General features: G+C 42.4%; 1 protein-coding gene across 9 annotated transcripts in view; it reads right to left on the bottom strand.

Moving 5' to 3' along the window:
* The window catches only part of App (amyloid beta precursor protein), a 218,774-nt gene that overhangs the window by 53,923 nt on the left and 146,493 nt on the right, over window positions 1-18,358 (bottom strand). For all 9 annotated transcript variants that reach the window (XM_032900488.1, XM_032900490.1, XM_032900492.1 and 6 more), the window contains 4 exons: window positions 14,303-14,377; window positions 13,756-13,914; window positions 3,450-3,578; window positions 2,053-2,152 (listed from right to left, as the gene is read on the bottom strand). In XM_032900488.1, coding sequence (XP_032756379.1) covers window positions 2,053-2,152; window positions 3,450-3,578; window positions 13,756-13,914; window positions 14,303-14,377 — 463 coding nt within the window. The remainder of the gene's footprint in view (window positions 1-2,052; window positions 2,153-3,449; window positions 3,579-13,755; window positions 13,915-14,302; window positions 14,378-18,358) is intronic.

Here is an 18,358-nt window from a genome sequence, read left to right as displayed (position 1 = left end):
CTTTGCTGTGTGGTCCCATTCTTGGGCATTTTGCACTGAGGGATTTGAGTCACCATCTGTCCCATTCACTTGTGGCTAATGTTTAGGGGAGTATTAATGCCAAATGAGAAGCTCTATTAAGGGCAAATTAGAAATCAGAAAGCGCCAACTGTAATTAGTGGGTTTAAGTACAGTCCCTGCCAGGCCCTTTATAATGGCTTCACATTCTAATGTTTGATATTGTTAATGCTTCCTTAATGTAAGTCACACAGGACAAGAGGGTTAAGCTAATCCCAAAGGACACTCATTTAATACACACATCTAAAAATTTTAACTTCAATTCAGCAAGATTCTGAGTTATGTTTTGAATTTTTGTCCATTGCGGAGAATTTTTTTCATATATATATATATATATATATATATGTATATGTTATCTTTTTCTTGAGATAAGTTTTACTGTGTAAACTAGTCTGGCCTTGAACTCACTATGTTGTACCAGCTGGCCTTGAACTTGAAGCAATTCCCCAGTTTCAGCCTCCCATGTGCCAAGATTACAGGCATGCATTACTATGTCCAATTCTTGGCTTCTTATGTAGAGGACTCATTACTGATCTCTGTCTTCTAAACATAACTGGAATGTGCAGTCACAAGAAATATAATGAAGTGAGAAACAAATGGGAAATTGAGCTCCTGATACACAGGGTAAACTAAAACTACTGTTCTTAGATATAAAGAAGGAAAGCATCTACCTACAAGATTGGATAAATTAGAATATCCCCGTCCACTTGGGATTCAGTAACAACTGATTCACTGCTATGAGATCTCTATTCCAGGTTACACTTTTCAGTCTCGCAGGAATTGAAAGTTAAGAGCAGAAGCAGCAGCGAAGGGAGCTTCACTGTAAGAGGCAACCTGGGGCTAGAGAGAGGGCACATTGGGCGAGAGTGCTTGCCGGGTAAACAAGAGGAGCCACGCTTCCATCCTCAGCAGCATCCATGCACAAGCACGTGACCCTGGAATCCTAGCACCATTAAGGGCAGAGACAGCAATCACAGGGCTTGGTTGGCCACCACGCAAGCTCTAGTTAGAGGGCTCAAGTCTCACGGGAATGTGTGATAGAGCAGACGCCTGATTTCTTCCGGGTATGTAGGATCATTATGCAGCAAGGCGGGACCAGGATAAGGCGAAGCCTATCATTGGATGGGAAGGAAGGGTAGGCGGGGAAAAGTCTAGGAAGGCGGGAGAAGAGGAGCAAGGGAAGGAAGATGGAGACAGAGGAGGTGGATGATTCCAGTCCCGGTGGTCTAGATCAATTTTATTTTGTCTAGGTGGGCGGTTTCTATCTTTATTTTATTTATTTTTATTTTTTACTTATTTATTTTTTTTGGAGCTGGGGACCGAACCCAGGGCCTTGTGCTTGCTAGGCAAGCCCTCTACCACTGAGCTAAATCCCCAACCCCGGTTTCTATCTTTATTAATTGGCAGTGACTTTATTCTGTGGATGCATTGTAGATCGAGAATTTAACATATAAATCTAATTGTTAAACTACAAGTTTCTAGAGCTTCGGTTTTACCAGGCTACAGGAGATGTGAGCAAAGTTCTGGGCAGGGAGAGAGAAAACCTGTCTCGGTTCTGGAAGCGTGCTAGCCTATGGAATACCCGGGGCTAGCGTGGTGCTGTGCCATACTAGAGCGGCCCGAGGAACAAGATGTGTGTGTCAGGCACCGTAACAATCCGCCAAGGGCTGAAAGCAGCTGGCAGAGAAACAGCCGGAGCTCAAGGCTCGGATCCGCTCGGAGTGAGAACTTGCAGGAACGGATTCCGCTACTTTTTTTTTTTTTATTTTTACCGCAACATCAGCATCTTCCTTCCTCTGGTTGCCATGTGCACTAAAGGATTTTAGACTCACTCACATACATGTGCGACCACAGCCATTGCACGGTGCAACAAAAATGTTCTTTACAACTTGTAGGCACATGGGCATGGGTGACTGAGAGAGAAGATTCCCGGTCCTGATTTGTCCTGGAAGAAAGCCTATCTCACAAAGAACATCGGAAGGACAGCTCACTTACCAACTTCATCTTGAATCTCCTCAGCCACGGCAGGGACGTTGTAGAGCAGGGACAGAGACTGGTTCATGCGCTCGTAGATCACACGGAGGTGTGTCATAACCTGTTAGAAAATGATAGCTCTAGATGAAAAATCTCTGCTAGGGAAGCGGTGACAAATATCACACACACACACACACACACACACACACACACACACACACACACACAGAGAGAGAGAGAGAGAGAGAGAGAGAGAGAGAAGAGAGAACTAAAGGGCCTTTTTGTTTATCTCTTTTTCATTCTCTCATTTATCATTATTTACCAGTAGCCTGCGTGCTTGTAAAAGTTGATTTCAAAGACCATATCAGCCACCAGACTCCAAACACTGAAGCGTCCTAAATACCCTAGTTCCTACAGAAACATCTTTGCAAATTTTCTAATACACAGGAATATTTCAAGGTTGGGTATTTTGCACAGAAGGCAAATGCTTTTACTTGTATTTAATTGGAGAAAATTTAAAATCTTAGATTTCTGGAGGCAGTATATGCCTTTCTGTTTACTGAGTTATCATTTTTCTCCATTCTGGCAGCTTTATTCTTTATTTTTGTTTATTTATGAATGCATGTATACATGTATGAATATTTGCGTGTGTTTATCTGAACACATGGACGCCGATGGGTGTGCGAGGAGGCATGAGCTCACACTGAGAGTCTACTGCTTTGCACCGAGAGATCACTAACACGACTGCGTTAGCTAGTCTGCGTGTTCCACGAATCCTGTCTAAGCTTTCTCGGTGTTAGCATTACCAGTGGGTTATCATGCCCAGTGGCATCCGACCTCTGTGAGTCACTTCCCGGTCCTGGCGGCTAACTGTAGAGATCAATGACTAGCATTAAAAGTTTCGGCTGCTCTTCAGGTTTTTATACTCCACACTGCTGGGGAGACTTAGAAAACGCCAAGGCTCACATTAATGAAACACTCTTCCTTTGGTAAGAGACTCACTTATTCTACTTATGTATCTGTGTATGTGTGTTTGTGTGCACTCAAATTATTTGTGCAGGAACCAGAGGAAGCCAGAAAATGGTGTCAGATCCCCTGGACCTAGAATTTTAAGCGGTGGTGAAATGTGGGGGCCGGGCACTAAATTCAGGTCCTCAGCAAGAACGGCAAGCACTGTTGACTGATGAGGCATCTCTCTGTTCCTCACCTATTTACGACAGCATCTCTGTCCTGTACCCCCCTGGCCTCGAACCATCAATCCTTCCGCCTCCGATATTAAGTCTAGTGTACAACTGCGCACCACTCAGCCTGGTGAAGGTTAGCTTTTAGAGCTTCACCCATTAAAGAACTCCTGCCAAGTTGTTGAAAATGCAACAACCCGACTGCGGCTGCAGGAGGTTCCCACACTCGGCGCTTACCTGGGACCGGATCTGAGCAGCTTTCTTGGGGTCCACCATGCGCACATGTTCAAAATGCTTTAGGGTGTGCTGCCTGTCCTTCTGCTCCGCACGGACGTACTTCTTCAGCATGTTGAACACATGATGAGGCTGCGAGAAAAGCCGTAAGAACACGGGTTTCAAGAGTGTGCAAAACATTACTTCTATAAGCATTGAGTCTGAGGGCCCCATAAAGTGTGCCCTGCAAGGGAGCTTGTGGCTACTTCTTCATGAATGGGTACCCAGACTGTTCTTCCTTGTTATAAATTATATGCACGTTCCGTATTTCTGACACTGTCCTAAATCAGCATGTTCTTTCTAAACAGCTGCTTTCTGCTATAGAGGGAGAATAAACTTCGGATTTCCCAGCTTTCAGTAAGACCCTTCTATTTCCCCACTGAAGTATTCATGGAGTGTTCATGAGGTTACATTACCATGTTTGTGCACAGTCCCAAGACCAGAATTGATGCTTCACAAATAATCCCTTCATTAATAACGTATTGTGGTGCAAGAGTCAAAATAAGGGAATAATAGACAATTTAACCACTGCCGAACTGTACGGCAAGGGGTACCTGATGAGGTCAATGGAACAGCATCTTTCCCCAGAACAAAGGCCGCCATTAAACCGTAGCTATCTTACTCTGAAATCTAATTAAGCTCCTTTTAAGCAATCAGATGCGAAGACTCTCAGCAACAATTAAGTTTCTTCCCAAGTGCTTCTGTTTTCGTGCTTTTCATTTTAACTGGCTCTCCTTCGTTTTATTCTGTTTCACATGAGAACATTTTCTAAAGGGTTTAAGTTTCCTTTGTCTCTAGCAGGTCTCCTACCGTTGGTATCCTGCCCTATGATTTCAGACGATGATATGCGGGGATATATGTCCTTCATGAAGACATGTCAGGAATAGACTCGGGAATGTTTAGACAAATACAGTCATTATATAATGTGCCTTCGACACCTTGGAAGCCAGTTGGTGGTATGCAACTTATCACCAGAAACCATGTGTGGTAAGTTAAATGTATATGCATGCATATATGTATATATGAGTGAGGTATGTGATATGTACATAGTTGCATATTTGAGTGTATATATGTGGTAAAAAGGAGGGTGGATTACAGTGTTCTTCACATACTATAAGGTATAGTATATTATCATATATGATAACATATATTATATATTATATAATACCTCAAAGTTATATATAGTGATATATATAAAATATATATGTCTTATATATAAAACATCATATATACATATATATATATGACATTACCATAGTTTGTGCACAGCCCCAAAATATACACTGTGTGTGTACGTGTGTGTGGTGTGTGGTGTGTGTGTGTGTGTGTGTGTGTGTGTGTGTGTGTGTATTTTGTATAAATTTGAGGCCTTCTCCTGGGATTTCTAGGTGGCCTTTCTCTGTTCTCCATGACGTGCTGTGCAAACCCAGTAGTTGCATTCAGTACACTCCTTTATTTATGCTACATCCCTCTCCTCCACGTGACAGCCAGAGGCCCAGATTAGGTTTCACTTCCTGTCTATCAGGAACCCCTTCTGGAGCTCCTATCCATGGCGCCCAACCTAGAATTGGTGCTCTGTACTTGAAGTCTGCTGGCTACAGGCCATGTTCCTGTGCTTAGAACACAAACAAAGTCACACGCAATCCAAGTAAACTACTTGGTTTACTTCCTAGATGAAATGTTTCACCACAGCCCCAAGGCAGAGTGACACCCTCACTTTAAATATGGGCAGCATACCATCACAAGTCCCCTTTGTACAGTAGCATGTAGCCAGATTGACAAACAGAGGATCTGCTGTCATCGTTCAGGAGGACTAAGACAGGTAACGGAGAAGCTAAACCTATAAAGCACGCACTCAGGGAGAGAGATTTATAATAACTAACAAGAAACCATTACAAGTCAGAGATTAAAGGCTGGCCACCGCCCACACGGAGAGCCATTTTATCCGAAGCACTGCACAACCAGGGCATTAGACAACCTTGACGCTGCCTTCTTCAGGCTACGTACATCTTCAAGGTCAGACAGAGGGGTCACCCTAACTGTGTTTCTCACGATGCATCTGTCTGATGACTCCTAATGCATTTTAAGTTGTCTGTTCCATTTCTGTCTCTAGGACAAGATGATTTTGAAGAAAATGCACTTTTTCTCTCCTTTTATGAGTTCAAAGAAGAAAAAAAACCCTTCAATTTCTAATGTAAGGATTTCTTTCATCATTTTTTTTTAATTCATCTACCCCCAGGGGTAGGCCACCTAAAAATGATTTTCTAAGGTATTTTGTCTTGAAAGAATTGTCACCAAAATGCAACTGCACCGGATGCTGCAGCCTGGCTTTATTCTTCTGTATTAAGCCAAAGTACTTTTAGAGAATGAGGAAGGTCATTTCTCACAGCAAACACATGTGCTCTTTGCAGATTAGCTTCCTGTCTTTCACATCAGCATAAATTGCATATATTTATCCCTCTTACTATGTACTAATGCTAACATTCATAATAAACATTAGAACTTCAATTTTTCTATCTTCACAATTCAGAAGACAACAGCTTTCAGAGAGAGGCTGGAAAGTGGGGAGGGAGTAAGGGAGAGAAAGAGAGAGAGACGGAGAGAAATAGAGACAGAGACAGACACAGAAAGACAGACACAGAGAGACAGAGAGCAAGAGGGTGCAGGGGGGGTAAGAATTTCAGGATTAAGTGTTTAAATGTTTTATCAGTTGACCAATTTAATGTTAATGCTTGGTCCATCAAAGAGGACTCAAGATGATCCTGTTCTCACCTCCAACTCTTCCCAGCCCCATCCATTATCTCCTAATCACTGCTTCAACAGTCATTGATTCTCCGTGGAAGACACTACTTGGCATGCGGAAGGAGCAGCACATTGGCTGAGCTACCTACTTATCTAGATGGGGTGACTTGCTTTGTATGGTGGTACCTCATCCAATCTTCATCCCAGATTAGGGCACAGTGAGGGTTTTTTCTCTTCACAAAAATGGTATGAGGAAGGATCACGTGGGCTGAAGTGACGTAAGGGACACACTGGTCCCGGTGGCATGGAGACTCAGTGTTCCCAAAAGAGCTGTCTGCTTCCATAGCTCTGTACCCTGGCCACGATGTCTTAGAATCTATCACTCAAGATTTCTATCAAGCCACAGATAAGTTTGACAGTGATGTAACTGTGTTCTGGGAGTTCTTATCTGAGTTCCTAGTTCTTTAAACTCAGGGACAGGTACCAATCTTGAATAGACTGATGGAGATTGATTTATAAATTAAATCAATAAATCAGTAAAACCTTAACAGTCTCTAATAAAACAATAACAATATAGTGAAATAAAAGCTATTTCAAACTTATGAGCTGTACCTGAAATCTTCCTTTTAACATTCTCAGACAGCCATGACTGCAAGTTACTAAAATTGTGCAAAAATGAAACCGTGGCTAGGGCAGATAACGGTGCTGAGTTTGTAGAGCACACTGAGTGACGTTCTTTATAGCAGTGAAGGAGATCTGGATTTAGATTACTGAATCTCATTTCTGGTCCTAGGCTCTTGGCAGGAGACTGTACTTTGCTAAAGGTCTGAAGCAGGAAGGAGAAATAGCGAGATAGGAACGTCCCCTGTCAATCTCATTAGAAGATTACTGGAAAGTGATTCAAGGTATTAGGTACAAGTTGGGCTATTGTGATATTCATGGGTTTTCCTTCTGAATTCAACCCTTATCTTCTAATAAGTCTGGTGATAATTAAAGAAAGAATGTGTTCACATGGTTTCAAGCTCTTATCTCACTTAACACTGCTCTTTCTTCGTGTGTTTCGGAAAGATATTCCTCACTTTCCCCGGAAATCCCAGGAGCCTGATACAGGGCAACCGCACACCAAGCTGATCCTCGAGGATCCCCCAGACCTGGACCTGTATTCGCCATGAGCCCTGGGGGCTCAGAATGAGCTCTGACCTCATCATCGTGTGGGCCTGGGGACTCGCACGAGCACTGCCTGAGAATATCTGATAATTGTGCAGACCTTAAGATGCCCCTAGCTGCTGGGTTCTGCTTGGTTGCTCTGAGCTCGCAATTGCAGGGATCATGTTTAGAGATTTAGAAAGTTAGATTAACCCCTGCGTTGGAGAGCAAGCAGACAAACCACCTAAAATGGTGTGTGTCTGGACCTCATAGACGACAGTGTGTTTAAACAAAGAAGAAAAACCAAGCAATGTCTTCCCGCATTATTATATTTTCATTCGTTTCAAAGAAAACGGTTCAGTTTTGGTATATGATGCGTGCACATTTCCTTCAAAAAGAACAGAAACGAAATGAACTGGATGGTCCTTTTTCCAACTTGCAGCCACAGTTCTCCACGGTGGGCGTTAGTTATTTCTAGAGCTATATAATCGATGATAGAGGAACAAGCAGTCATCATCGTCTGGGGAGCTTCATTTGATTATGATGAATTTGGTAGATTTTAATTAAAGAAGAAGAAACATCCATGTAGGAATGGTAGAAAAAGATTGCCTCATATGTCTACTGCATCTACATATAGAGCACACAAGTAAACTGTCCTAAAGTAATTGTTGTTAATGACTGTTAGCCTGACCACGTTACCCACACTCCAAATGGAAAGGTTCGCAGAACAAGCAAAAATTCAGTGGCTCTCTCTCTCTCTCTCTCTCTCTCTCTATATATATATATATATATATATATATGTCAATAATAAATAATTTAATATTTATTAATATTAAGGCTTAAAATTTTAACTAGTGACACACACGCATACACACACATATATGGTTTGGGGTTGTGTGTGTGTATTGTATGTGTTGTATGTGTATGCATGTGTATGTGTAGTTTACCGGCAAATTCTTACTTCAGTTAAGTATTAACACTGCAATTTGGTCGGATCTGAAAGTCATAGTTAAGAATGAAGAAACAGATCTGCCCCATTGGGACCAATTATATCCAGCCCCCTTTATTATCGCCGTCATTGTTTTCGTGAGAGTCTTTGCCCCACAACTGCATTCTCCCTGCAGCTGATGTGTCCCTTTCCATTTGCACCTCTTTCACCTTGAAATCACACTGCCTTTTGAAAAAGACATTTAAAAATTAATTTCTGAAAAGACGAGGGATAAGCTATATGGAAATGGATGAGATGACATCCACAAATGCAAGCACAGAAGACAAGAATTCACTCAAGGTAGAGCACACACACTCTGAGGTAGGAACGAAGGTATGGCCCACCCCTGCCTCCCATCATAGTTCCTGGCTCAATGTAGCTGCTAAGAAACGACAGTTAAACAAAGTAGTAATTGACTGTTAATTAAATGGATGAGTGACTCAGAGCCAAGTATAACTTCAGAAGTGCTCCCAGCGTGTGAACTATTCTTTGTACCTTATTCATGCCAGTGAGTATCTCTCAGATGACAACACTAGTCTCCCAACTTTCACAGGCCACACTGAGATTCCAAACCCACTTCATGTGTTTATCCAGTATTCCCTGGCCCTTTAAGAAGGTGTTCGAAGTAGTCAATCGCCCCAGAAAATATCTAACAGAGTCCAGATATATCCAAGCTTCTCTTAAAGAGGCTCATTGCACTAATTCCAAAAGATATCCACCCATTGTCCTTATAACTTCTTGATACCATTTGTCCACAAAATGGAAGGAAATCATGACCTGTTTCAGATAATATAAAAAAACCCCATCCTGAAACATTAAATAACACGCTAATGGTTTCTAAAACCTTGAACTTTTACCTCCCCAGAAAAAACGTAACTTTCTCCTGTTTTTATAAAAGCACAGATTTTTGCAGTTGTATATCTCAGATTTCAAAAAATATTCAGTAATGTATGATATAAAGTGTATGAAACCCTTGTGTGGTGTTTTAAAGACACACTTGAGACAGCAACACCTCCATCCTTGGTGATGTCTCCTGCTGATTTTGATTTTTGCCACCAACATTGTATACATGTTCTCAATGTTACAGGAGAAATCCAGGAGAAAACCCTGGGAAAATGAATGCAAACCAAAATAAACCAAGGAGACAAATCAAGACCAGTCGGGGAAACTGACATTGCAATTTTTAGAAAATAACTTTTTTTTGCCTTTAAGTTTAGTGGTTGAGTGAAATTTTTAAAGCTTGATATAAAAATGTATTTATAATCTTTTTCTTTAGAAAACCATCATGCTAGGGCAAACACAAAAGCAATAGATTTTTCACCGAAGCAATAGAGAAAATAGCAATAGATTATTCTCATGGCTTCCTTCCATTTGGTGACTTTTAGTTTGGAAAATAATGAGGCGTTATATGGAAAGGTTTTGCATAATATATCCTTTTTTAGCATGGTTCACACTGCTGGAGCAGACATATTGCACATGCGCAAGGAGTTCCAGAAACGTCTTCGCCCATTGGTTCCTCTTTAACTAAGAAGCAGACCTTCCCTACTGGGACAGTCACCAAAACCTCCGTGTGTTCTCACCACCTCACCGACCCCTTGGGAAGGAAGATGTCTTTGTACTCTCTACAGTCCTGTCTCAACCTTCAGTGAATCCTTCTGGTCAACCAAAGCTAGGAACACGTTAATTGCTAGGGGTTGAAAATTTAACCCTGATTTGCAGACTGGGGAGGAAGAAATCCTTTGTTAAGTAACTTGTCCCTAGTTACAGATCCATAGCTGTCTTGTGCATTAAACACAGGTATTTATTTATATAACACCAGAACCGGTAGCAAACAGACCGATTGCAGTCCTCTCCCACAAACCAGTGACCTTTGCCAATTACATTCAATTTAGACGAGATTTAGGCCTTGGGCACAACTCCGTGATTTGTGCCTTCAGTTAAATGTTAGCTGTACAGACACCGGGGACAGAGCTAACCTCCTCCAACCTCACAGCACAGAAAGGCCAGGTCTGATATGGGCTTCTGCATCTGTAAGCCTTGGTTAGTCAAACCAAACAGAACGAAGCTCTCCAGGGATAAACAGGCTTAGTAACACAACCCAGAGGGCAGAGCCTACAGAGCGAGCATGAATTAGTAAACAAAAGATGTTTTAAAGCAACGCAGACCCCGGGCAAGGTTTGCCAAGAGGTCTGATCATCCAACAAATGCCACCTGTGACATATTCTTGACTTTTTCCAGGGTGATTTACAACAATCTGTTTTAATTTTGCATATTCACATTTGAGATCCTCTGTTCTTTCTTCAAACACCCTCTAATGAACCAACAATTCAAGGTTGAATGCATTTACGCTGCTTTAATTATATTCCCTCTTTTCTCAACGCCTACACTGTTTTGAAACAACTGGAAGTACATTTTTTTTTATTAAAATCACTTACATAATAAAACTAAAGTAAGACTTCTCAGCTAAAATCCAGTTATAACTGATGAGTTTTAAATCAGAATGCATGTTAAACTTAAACAAATAAATGTATGGACCTCTAGAAATGGTTCTGAGGTGTGTGTGTGTGTGTGTGTGTGTGTGTGTGTGTGAAGCCATGAGCACACATTCTCAGAAGTTCTTACCAACTCTCTGTTTTCTAGGGCGAACTCTGGTAACCATCAGCAGGTAAATAATCAATTTTCATTTGTGTGCTATATAATGTTTTTAAATATCTAAACACTTGTAATATCATAGTAGGTTTTTCACTTCAAAAGAGGAAAGAAAAGCAGACAGTAGCATAGAAATGGGCCACAGAGCATCCCAGGGTTGCATTGTGGACAGCTGCCCATGAAGATGTACCCAGAAGGAAGTGCCAGAGGGCGGCTCCTTTCCGGAGGGAAGGTGAGAACGAATACATTTACAGAAACAGAGAAGCTTCCAAGCTTTCTAGCCTATTCCTTCCTTTTCTGTTAGAATTAATTAAAACCAGGACACATGTGCCTCAGGTCACATATTTCTCACTAGTCTTAAGGAAGATCTGTCTATGATGCTTGGCAAACATTCAAATAAGATTATACTACTATAAAATAGAAAAACTTTCTACTTTTACCATGTGTTCAAATTATCAGTGATATTTAAATCACCTTTCTAATAACTTTGCGTCGCTCTGGCTCTGTGGTTGTTATAGGCAACTTATCAAAAAAAACACTTCGTAGATTGAATTACGAGATTTAATGGAAACTCTTTGATTTACATCTTTTAAGAGAAATGCACAAAGACAATCAAGAAGAGTTTTCTAACATCTTTCAAAATACAGAGCTAAGTACAGTGGCTGGGTCAAAATTTAAATAGCACTCAAGGTCCGTACCTTCATGTACAGGAGGTAGTGCCTCAAGACTCAAGCCTGTGGCTTAGTCTTAAAAACCCACCCAACAGCTCTTGTTTGACAAATGACACCCACAACTCTCCTCATCAAAGCATGCTCTGTAAAGAAAGAGTAACCAAGAACCTTGCTCTCTGCAGAGAGACATAACCATAACTGCCTGGGAAAGACAGAGATTGCTCAGAGAAACTAAAATGCTAATATAGACATCTTATTTTCAGAAGCTCTTTGTTCAGGGAGGAAGTATGGTCCAGAGAAAAGCCATTGCAACAGACAACTGACTCACAGCTTTCTCTGTCCACGACTACTGGTGTCACCCTGAACCAGCCACCCAATCCCCCGAGATCATAGTGATGTCATCAGCACAAAAGAATTGGTGCCATCTCGCTACCCGGAGGAATGCCAGGAGCTCCTGAACAGGGAAAGGAAAACCAGAGTGGTGAGGAGAATCAGCACAAGTGGGTGGAGTTTGGGTTCAGTTACATGATGTGGACAAATTCTGGCCAAGATCTATCAAGAAGACCAAGACTTCACCCTCCTGCTAGAGAAAAGGAATAGAAGAATTAAATAAGAGGAACAGCTTCTGCAAGAACCATGGAGCACAGAGGAAGAGGAGACACACAAGGTGAGGTCCTATAGTTGTCAGCAACCATGGCCCCAGAGCTTCCTCAACTGTACAAGGTAGGGATCTCAGGCAGTGACCTCCAAGAAAGGCATTGGAGACCCAGTTGGCTAGACTTTACAGGACCAAGTGCTCTAGAAGAGATCTGCAGGTTATCCTACTGACTGTAGCTGAGGACTCTTCAATGCTTGCTGGTATAAGAAACTGAGGCTAGAGGTAAAAGATTCCCAGGATTAGAGTTAACAGTGCATGGAGTCCCACAGACACAGGACTGCTTGGTTCTTGGCTATTCAATTTGAAACTCAGCATTCAGACTATTAAGAAGGAACCTGATTGAAAATGGGAATTATAGGGCTGGAGAGATGACTCAGCAGTTAAGAGCACTGACTGCTCTTCCAGAGGTTCTGAGTTCAATTCCCAGCAACCACATGGTAGCTCGCAACCATCTGTAATGGGATCCAATGCCCTCTTCTGGTGTGTCTGCAGATGGCTATAGTGTATTCATATAAAATAAAATAAATAAATCTTAAAAAAAAAGAAAATGAGAATTACAAGCTACAAAGAGAATCACCCTACCTAACAAATCTAAAAATAGTGAAATGCGAAAGGATGAAGCTGCCTCTAGGTAAACTAGCTAGATTTCAATTCAAAGTCTGGATATATTTATAGTTATACAAAACTATACCCAGCACCAACAGCATAAAGTTTACAGTGTATGATAGCCAATAAAAAATGACCAGACATAAAATGATGCAAGAAAATACCAGACATAATCTTAGGTATGAGATGAAGGGATGGCTAGAAAAGACTAAGGCCAGATGCAATTCCACCACTTTATATCGATAAAATAGTCAATGTGAAAAAGAGACAAAATGCTTAGCACAGCCAGATCAAACAAAAGATTATTGGTAGAGGTGATAAGAATGGTCTGTTGGATACAGCAAACATCATTAAAGTACTAGAAGAAAATCACTTGGACCAATAATTCTATACCCAGCCAAAATATCTTTTAAAAATCAATAGTGAAGTTAAGGTGTTTTCCAAGCATAAATAAATTATTAGCTTATACACATTCTAACCCAAAGAATTCAAACTTCATTTTACAAGCACTTGAAAACATAAAGGATGCCCAAGGGGCAGAAGAAAAAATGATCCATGGTAAATATGAACAGAGAATATGACTACATCAAGAAAACAGTATAAAGGTATTCCCCAAAGGAGAGTTAAGAGAGGAAGGGCCAACACTCATCTGTGACCCTATGTCTTTAGGATACAATCTACCTAAATCACATCCACAAATAAAGTGCTTATGGCATTTCTCCTTAGCTTCTTTTGTGTGTCCTCCAGTCCCCTCTGTCTGAACACCATCATTGATGCTATGACTTGAAGTGAGATCTCAATGTGACCTACCCTTGGAGGCACCGCCTGCAGTGCGGTGATGTAATTCTCGAGGGCCAGGCGGCGGCGATCATTGAGCATGGCTTCAACTCTGGCCATGTGAGTCTCTACAAGCTGCTGTCTCTCGTTGGCTGCTTCCTGTTCCAGAGATTCCACTTTCTCCTGGAAATGCTGATGTGAAAAATATGCACAAGCATGTTTGTTTCTTAATGTAAGGATTGGTGCAAAGATAGTCTCCCTGTTTGTACGAGGTCATTTGTAGACTGGGTTTAGTCCTAAATTCCTAATCTCACTTAAATCTTCTAAGGGACTGAAGGAGATGAGAACTCCAGCTACTCAAAAAACATATTGCAAGCCATAGAATAAATTTGGGGTGATTAATTCTAATTTTAAATATGTGGGAGCAAATGTAAGGGAAGCAATTTATTACTAACACAAGGACTGAGAACGAGCCAAGTTCATGCAAATATGGACACAGGGGCTTCCAGCAGATGCCTAGAGGCCCTTGATGACGGAGTGTGCTATGTCCTGTCTGGTGGGTAGGGGGCTCGGTTGTTACCTGGATAACGGCCTTCTTGTCAGCTTTGGGCAAATTCTTGGCTTGACGTTCTGCCTCCTCCCATTCTCTCATGACCTATAAAGATGACAAAAGACTTCAAATGAAAATCCCCCCTTCTTTCAAATACAGATTTAATATGGTGGCTTACATTGCAGTATGTTTCCTATTAAAAACGCATCACGCGTCCACCCCAATGTGAATAACATCTGTCCTACAAGAACATAAAAAGTTTATGCCAGCAGTATGGTGAATATAAATGTCCACATGTATTGCAGCCTCTGGAAATAAGGTCGGTTCACCTTTTCATTTTCTCTGAGAAATGTCTGGAAGTCATTTTAGTCGATGTGAATAAACACCGATTACCCGTAAAAGGCGTATGCTATCTGAACGAAGCCTCCTGTCGATGACATTGACTTTAACCTTTTACGACATCAAGTCAAAACGTTTCAAGTGGTGTATTTTGGTTATGCATAGGTGCAGACCAGGAATACAATGCCACAAAAGGAGAGGTGATGCGAAGAGAAGGAAAGCTTCTGCTGTCTGAAACGCTAAGGTCTACTCGAGCAAGCGAAGAGTCGATGACTCTTCCTAAGTCATGAGTAGCAAGGATTACTCCGAATCCAGCCAGATGTCCCCAGAAAGCATGCACCATAATCTTCTGAATGTGGCCAAGGGTAATACGCTAATTGAGTAAGCAGGCTAGCCTGCTGTGTCACGGCCATTTCCTGTCCTCCATCTTTTTAGTCACTGATCAGAATACAGTGTCTATCGCTGCGTTCTGCTGAAAGAAGATGCAGGTTAATTCTTCATCATCTGTGGCTACCCTTTCCTTGTCTACTGTCTGGTCTGTGAGGTGGGGTTCCCTGGGAAGTGATTCTAATGAAGGAAGATGAAGCAGCACATCCAGTCACCTACAGGGTAGGTACTCTGGACTTTTTTTTTTTTTTTTTTTTTTTTTTTTTTTCGAGCTGGGGACTGAACCCAGGGCCTTGTGCTTGCTAGTCAAGCGCCTACCACTGAGCTAAATCCCCAACCTGCACTCTGGACTTTTTACACGCCTTCCAAAACTGCAAGGAAAACGCGCTTGAAGGTCCTATCTGATCAGCGTGTGAGTTTTTTGTTTTTTTTTTTTTTAATTAGTTTTTTGAGAACAAGATACATGGAAAACATACAAACGGTTTAAGGTGCTTGGGCATTTCTATTAGCTAATAAAGGGCCGCGGTGGACAAGGAAATATTGAAGAGACGCTTCGCTTTTTAGATGAGCCGAGCCTGGGGAGAAAAATGTTTCAATTTCCTGCATGGGAGGGAACGTTCCCTGGTGGCGATGTCCTAACTAGAGTTCCTCAGGCAAGACATCTCAGAATTAGTTCGAGATAGAAACCAAATGTCCTAATGGGGTGTGAAGACTGATTCCCTGAATTATGTATCCCTGCATTATACATCATCTTATCTTAGACATTCGGAACCTGGACCGCCCACTTGGAATTGCAGATCCATGAAATAATTAAGATTTACCTAGCTAATGTATTGAAAATACGTGTCACTATATAAACGAACTCGAACATTGATTTTTCAGAGTAATTTAACAATATCTTCTACACTCACACATTCATGACCTATGTCACCACTCTAGGGCTACTTACAGACATGCTGTATGCAGAAGATTTACCAGTGGCTTTCACTGGGGTACCCTGGTAGTATATACTATTACTGGATTAAATGCTTTACAAAGTTTGTCTGATCTAATTGACTCCTCACAACGGGCCCTGTGATCAGTAATCTCACTGTACAGACCAGTTTAAGAAAGAGTAGATAGGCACGGCCCCTGGTTGAAGAATGGGGCCACACACTGATCTCAAAGGTTTTAGCCCAGAAATGTTCCCATCCAAAGAACAGGGACAAAAAAATGGAGGGGAGACTGAAGGTAGGGCCATCCAGGGACTGCCCCACCTTGGACCCATCCTGTCTGCACACATCAAGCCTGACACCGTTGCTGTTGTCAAGAGGTGCTTGCTGACAGGAACCTGCTATGACTGCTCCTTGGGAGGGTCAGCCAGCGACTGAACAATAAAGATGTGGATGCTTGGAGCCAACCACCAACTGAGCTCAGGGACCCTGGTAGGGGAGCTGGCAGAAGTACTGGAGGAGTGGAAAGGGATTACAATCCTAGAGGAAGAACAACCCTACAGGAAGATCAGCTGGCAGGACAACACAGTGCTCCCTGGGACTAGACCACCAACCAAGGAGTGTACCTGGAGGGACCCATGGCTCCGGATACATATGTAGCACAGGATGGCCTTGCCTGACAGCAATGGGAGGGGAGGCCCTTGGCCCTGTGGAGGTTTGTTGCCCCAGGATAGGGGGATGTTGGAGGGATGGGGCAGGAGAGGGTGGGTGGAGGGGAAGCACCCTCATAGAGGCAAAGGGGAGGGAGGAGAGGGAGGTTGCAGGATGGGGGCTTGTGGAGGAGTAACGGGGAAGTGGGTTATCATTAGAGATGTAAGTGAATGAAATGATTCAAGAAAACAGAAGAAGAAAGCTATGATGGTAATCAAGGGACAAGGAATAACGATAAGCCCAGTGGCCTATTGGCTCAGTGTGCTGCTACAGAGTGGGAATTCTATCTACAGGCGCGTTAAGGGTCAGCACCAGCATCAGGCGAATTTTTGTTTTGAAGGACTTCATTTACACACATACTCATACATACTAAACGGACTAGATACGTGAGTAGGTGTGATGAATAATCTTGCTCGTCAGCTTGACAGGATTTAGGGTCACCATGGAAACAAGTCTCTAGAAATGACAGGGGCAGGGATTTTTCCAGATTAGGTTAATTGATGTGGGGAGACACACCCTAAATTTAAGTAGCACTGGGCTGTGGTTGGGGATGCTGGACTGGAGGAAAAGGAGAGAGCGGCCATGCACTCTGCTGCCTGACTGCAGATGCACCTGGACCTGCTCTGTCTGACTGTAGGTGCCATGTGACCTGCTGTCCCAAGCTCCTGCCTCACACCATGGTCACCGTGTCACTCTGCCCTGTTCCTTGGAATTCGACACCAACACAAAGCCTTCCTTTCTCGGGTTGCTCTTGTCAGGCTGCTTGGCATCACAGGAAGTGACTGATTCAGTAACGAAGCCCATTTAGGTTGTGAGTCTCCTCATTTGCATCTGACACATGCTAGTCACATTGTAACCAAGGTCTTCCTATTGCTAGGTCCTTAACATTGATACAAATCTCATCTTTCCTCACCCTCTGTCCCTGTAACAGAAACAGATGAGGGCCATTATTCTGTAAGCTAACCCAGAAAATCCATTGAAAGCTACAATAAAAATCGAGTCGGAAAGCTCGGAATTTGAAACCTTGAAGCCCTCTGAATCTGAACTCGAGGGCTGCACTGTGGGTCCCTGTACAACAGTTTTTCACTGTGTGCAGAGAGCTATCAACTCCGTCAGGATTTACGGCTCTTCAGAGGCCTGGCTATGTCGTGCAGAGAAAATGACGATTACTAAGTCGAGATTTAAGAGACAGACAAGTTCAAAGTCAGAAAGTCCCCGGAACTGAGTGGCATAGACTCTGGAGGTAAACGGAGGTAAACCTGTGGTACTGGAGTCCACCAGGTGAGGTATCGGCCCTAGGATGACTCCAGCTAAGTAATCTCTGATCTGTGAAGATGGACGAAGTCTCCTGGAAATCTATGACCTAAGTCCTGGATTAAGTGGACGCTCAGCAGGGCTCTCGTCTCCACAGCCTATCACGTCAGAGGCTGGCACAGCGCTTGAAACCAAATTTTCTTAATCACTTAAAAATACCTCAGATACAGTGGCGAAAAAAACATTTAAAAAAAAAGATTCAAGAGGGTTGGAGGATGAAATACAGGTGGGCATGTATGCCTTATATAATTCTATATGGACGAAAAGGAATTGGAGCGTAGTAGAAACATACGGCACAGATACAGAAATCACCAATCCGCAAGCTAAGATACGACACTTCAGAAATCAAATAAAAGGTGAGAGAAACCACTTGTCCCAAGTCAAACATGATGTGTGGCAGAGG

This window comes from Rattus rattus, chromosome 4, assembly GCF_011064425.1.
Source record: "Rattus rattus isolate New Zealand chromosome 4, Rrattus_CSIRO_v1, whole genome shotgun sequence".
Lineage (NCBI taxonomy): Eukaryota > Metazoa > Chordata > Mammalia > Rodentia > Muridae > Rattus > Rattus rattus.
Note: the sequence above shows the minus strand (reverse complement) of the source record. Positions and strands in the feature narration are given on the sequence as shown.